The sequence below is a fragment of the Nicotiana attenuata genome, unplaced genomic scaffold, assembly GCF_001879085.1.
Source record: "Nicotiana attenuata strain UT unplaced genomic scaffold, NIATTr2, whole genome shotgun sequence".
Lineage (NCBI taxonomy): Eukaryota > Viridiplantae > Streptophyta > Magnoliopsida > Solanales > Solanaceae > Nicotiana > Nicotiana attenuata.
The window spans coordinates 187,337-191,738 of NW_017671935.1; the positions used below are offsets into that span (position 1 = coordinate 187,337).

Consider the following 4,402-nt stretch of genomic DNA (forward strand, 5'->3'; position numbering starts at 1 on the left):
ATTTTCATCCCACCGCAACCCTTGATGGTATGAAATATACCATTAATATGCTCCCCCACAATGCGTTGGGTCTTTTGTTTGTCTATGTATCCTTCTAGAAAAAAGAAACAGCAATAGAGATTCTACTGTATGCCATTATTCAGAAATAAGAATTTCAGTGTCTGCCTTGTTGATTTGATTGACCTATAAAAATTGATCTCTGTTTACGTCCACGTCGAAAGGTCGTCCTTTAGCATCGGACGGTGGTCGATTAGAGGAGTATCAATTGATAAAGATATGTTGGTCTCTTCAATTATAGTATATGAAAATTTTAATGCGTTAGACTTTCAGAGTATACTCAATTACTATATTATTTGTTCACAAAGTTTATTACGTCTTGAAATGGATTACCTGTTTTATACTAGTATTATCAGCAATAGAACAGTAGTCCAATGGATCCACATTGGTTCTAACTACTTAAATGAATAATTATATGAATAATTGAAGCTAGACTAAGATGGTATGTGCCTGTGAATAGGAGGAGCGTAGATGCCCAGGCGAGGAGGCGCGAGAGGTTGGCCATAGTGGGGCTAATGAGAGGTAGATGTAATTCTAAGAAGTATTGGAAAGAGGTGATTAGGCATGGCATGATGCAACTTCAGCTTACTGAGTACACGATCCTTGTTAAAAGGGTGTGGAGATTAAAAATTAGGGTAGAAGGTTAGTAGATAAGCGGAAATGTCTTCTTTACATGCCGGTATCTTTAGTATTAGTCTCGTATTTCGACCTTCTTTTCCGTAAATTTCTTTTACTATATATCGCTTCGCTTCGATTATTCTATCACCTTATCTTATTGTTGTTACTATTTATTGTGTCTGCTTCTTTTTCACTTTTGCCTTGAGCCAAGGGTCTCATCGGAAACAAGCTCTCTACAGATAAGGGTAAGGTTTGTGTACACTCTATACCCCACTTTGTAGGATTACACTGGGTTTGTTGTTGTTGCTGAATAAGTGATTTATATTAACTACTTCTACTATAAAATGTGAGAAAGAGAATAAGTTAAAGGATTGATCTTCACACGTGTGTAACCAAATACTAATTCGGATTAATTAAATAAATTAAGTCAGAGAGACCGATTAAATCATTCATATGAGAAGTCCAACAAGAACAGCATTTTTATAGCATCACCTCCGTCAGATATCAACCAAATCATCATATTATTCTTTTTTTGTCATGAGGCTTCTCCACAAGAATTGCCATAAATTTTTATGCTCCATAGAAGACAGATAATAATTAGATCAAGAAACCTTGGAAAAAAGATGGAAAACTCCCTCACCACAAGGTCTCGCAATAAATTTTGGTTTGTTTTCTTTGTTTTGTTTGTTTCTTGGTACTTATTGCTTTATGGTGTTGATTGGTCTTCTCTACCTGGAATTGTAACAACAACATCACGATACGAAGCGAGTTCAATTGAATCCATTCGTCTAGCTTCTATTCCTCCTCCAACTCCCCTCCTTGAAAAAAATATTAGCTCGAATTTCAATTCTTCAAGTATTAATAATGTCACCACTGATGGTACAAAGAACGAGACGCGATCCGGGGAAGAATCAAATAATGAAAATGACAATGTGGTACCTGATTTGGAGGCGCTTGAGAAAGAATTGGAACCTTTGTTAAGAAAAAATGAACCAAAAGATGAAAAGGTTGAGAAAAATGCAACTCAAGAAGATAAAAAGGGAGGAAAATCATGTGAAGGACGATATATATATGTTGCAGAAATACCAAGTAGGTTTAATGAAGACATGCTGAAGCACTGTAATTTGTTAAATAAATGGGAAGATATGTGTCAATATTTGGTGAATATGGGACTTGGTCCTGATCTTGGTAACCCTCAGAGAGTTTTCTCAAACAAAGGTTGGTTTACGACGAATCAATTCTCGTTAGAAGTTCTGTTTCACAACAGAATGAAGCAAAATGATTGTTTAACGAATGATTCGTCGAAAGCTGCAGCAGTTTTTGTGCCATATTATGCAGGTTTTGATGTGTCAAGGTATTTATGGGATGATTTCAATACATCAATGAGGGATTCAGGTGCAATTGAGGTTGCGAAATTACTTAAGGAAAAACCCGAGTGGAAAACTATGTGGGGTAGAGATCATTTTATGATTGCAGGTAGAATTACTTGGGATTTTAGGAGAGGTATTGAGGAGGATAAAGCTTGGGGTAACAAGTTAATGTTGTTGCCTGAGGCACAAAACATGACAATCTTGACAATCGAATCGAGTCCTTGGAACAGGAATGATTTCGCGATCCCATACCCGACATACTTTCATCCTTCAAGTGACAATGATGTGTTCCAATGGCAAAACAGGATGAGGAGGCTGAGGAGGAGGGTGTTGTTCTCGTTCGCGGGAGCCCCACGACCAAATTTGGAGGAATCAATCCGAAGCGAGATAATGGAACAGTGTTTAGCAACGAGGCGAAAATGCAGGTTGTTAGAATGCAAAGACTTGCACAACAAATGCAATAAACCAGTTCATGTTATGAAACTGTTTCAAAGTTCTCATTTTTGTTTACAACCCTCTGGTGATTCATTTACTAGAAGGTCTACTTTCGACTCCATTTTGGCTGGTTGTATACCGGTGTTTTTCACTCCAGGATCTGCTTATATTCAATATATATGGCATTTACCTAAGGATTACACAAAATATTCAGTACTTATTCCAGAAGATGATGTAAGGAAAAAGAAAGTGAGCATTGAAAATGTATTATCTAAAATACCAAGATCACAAGTTGCAGCAATGAGAGAGGAAGTGATAAAGCTGATACCAAATGTGGTATATGCAGATCCAAGATCAAGATTGGAGACTGTTGAAGATGCATTTGATTTAGCAGTAAAAGGGGTTCTTGAAAGAGTGGATGTAATGAGAAAAGAGATGAGACAAGGCAAGAATTATAGTATGATTTTTGATGAAGAATATAGTTGGAAATATTATACTTTTGGAACTTTAGAAAAGCATGAGTGGGATCATTACTTTTTGAGAACCAGTAAAGAGAAGTACTAAATCATTTGTCAAAAGTCTTGGCCCATTACTACGTTAGTTGTAGTCTCTAAGGTAGCTAGTTTTATGTAAAGCATGTATTTTATGATCTCATTTCTGTTGTAAACTCTATAGAGTATTTTTTGTTTTCTCCTCATCTCATTTCTTTTTTTTTTTTAACCCTCTTCCCCTTTGTTTGGCAAGGTTTCCAATTTTATTTTTACAGAATCTTTTTCAAAATTGAGTTCTCGATGAATAGAATTTTCATACTTCAAATATAGCTGAAGGTGTCTTGAGCCGAGGGTCTTTTGGAAACAGTCTTTCTACACTTACGGAGTAGGGGTAAGGTCTGCATACACTCTACCCTCATAGACTCCACTTGTGGGATTTTACTGGGTTTATTATTATTGTAAATATAGCTGAAGATGATAATAGTTTACAAATTACAAGTTATAAACCAATAATATAGGCACCAAAATGAAGAATTTGTCACTGAAAAATCAACATCAAGACCAGAAAGATGTTCACATTTAAAAGGTATAGACGGCAAGGCAAGGTACCTCTGCTCTTTATTTTTAATACTTTGGCCTGCAGCTTATGGTGGAAAAAGAAAAACTAAATGGAATACTTATCTCATTTTCAGCATTTTCTTGAAATGCATATCATCTTAGTCAAACATGCAATAACGATAAAAAAAAAAAAGTTGTTCCACAAAAAGAGCTAGCTCTTATAGTCTCTATAGTACTTCATCCGTCTAATATTATCAGTTGGGGTTACTAAAAATAGTTATCTCAAATTATTTGTTACTTTAGAAATTCAAGACAAAATTGATTATCTTTCCTTTTTTATCCTTAGTAATAATTATTCTTGAAGACTACAAAACACCTAACTTTGTTCAAATACCAATGAAGAAAGATTAAGGGTGTGTTTGATATAACGGAAAATGTTTTCCGTGGAAAATATTTTCTTGGAAAACAAGTAGTAATCTTATTCATCTTCCGGTGTTTGGTAAGCAAATTAAGCAAAATAACTTCTCAAGAGTATTCATCAATAATTTAGATACAATAAACATGAATCCATAAACGTTGAACCAACAACCTTCCGAACCCATAAATTTCATAAACTTTCGAACCGCTAAACTTTCAAAATCGCGAACTTTCGAACCCGTAAATTTTATAATTTCTAAACCCGTAAACTTCCAAACACATAAACCTCCAAACTCATAACTTTTGAACTTGTAAAATTTCGAACCTGTAAACCGAAAGATGAAAAAACTAAAATTAAAAATATATAAAAAAAAATATTTTTTTTCTTGGGGAGGGGGGGTGGAGCAGGGGCACGTGGGAAACGGAAGTTAAAGTTAACGTAAAGAAAAGTAAAAA

The 4,402-nt window shown here is 35.1% G+C and overlaps 1 protein-coding gene across 1 annotated transcript; it reads left to right on the forward strand.

Moving 5' to 3' along the window:
* Positions 1-1,157: 1,157 nt before the first annotated feature.
* On the forward strand, positions 1,158-3,214 carry LOC109210939 (probable xyloglucan galactosyltransferase GT11). Its single transcript, XM_019374421.1, has one exon. The coding sequence runs from the start codon at positions 1,248-1,250 to the stop codon at positions 3,042-3,044; it is 1,797 nt and encodes a 598-aa protein (XP_019229966.1). The 5' UTR covers positions 1,158-1,247; the 3' UTR covers positions 3,045-3,214.
* Positions 3,215-4,402: the final 1,188 nt, after the last annotated feature.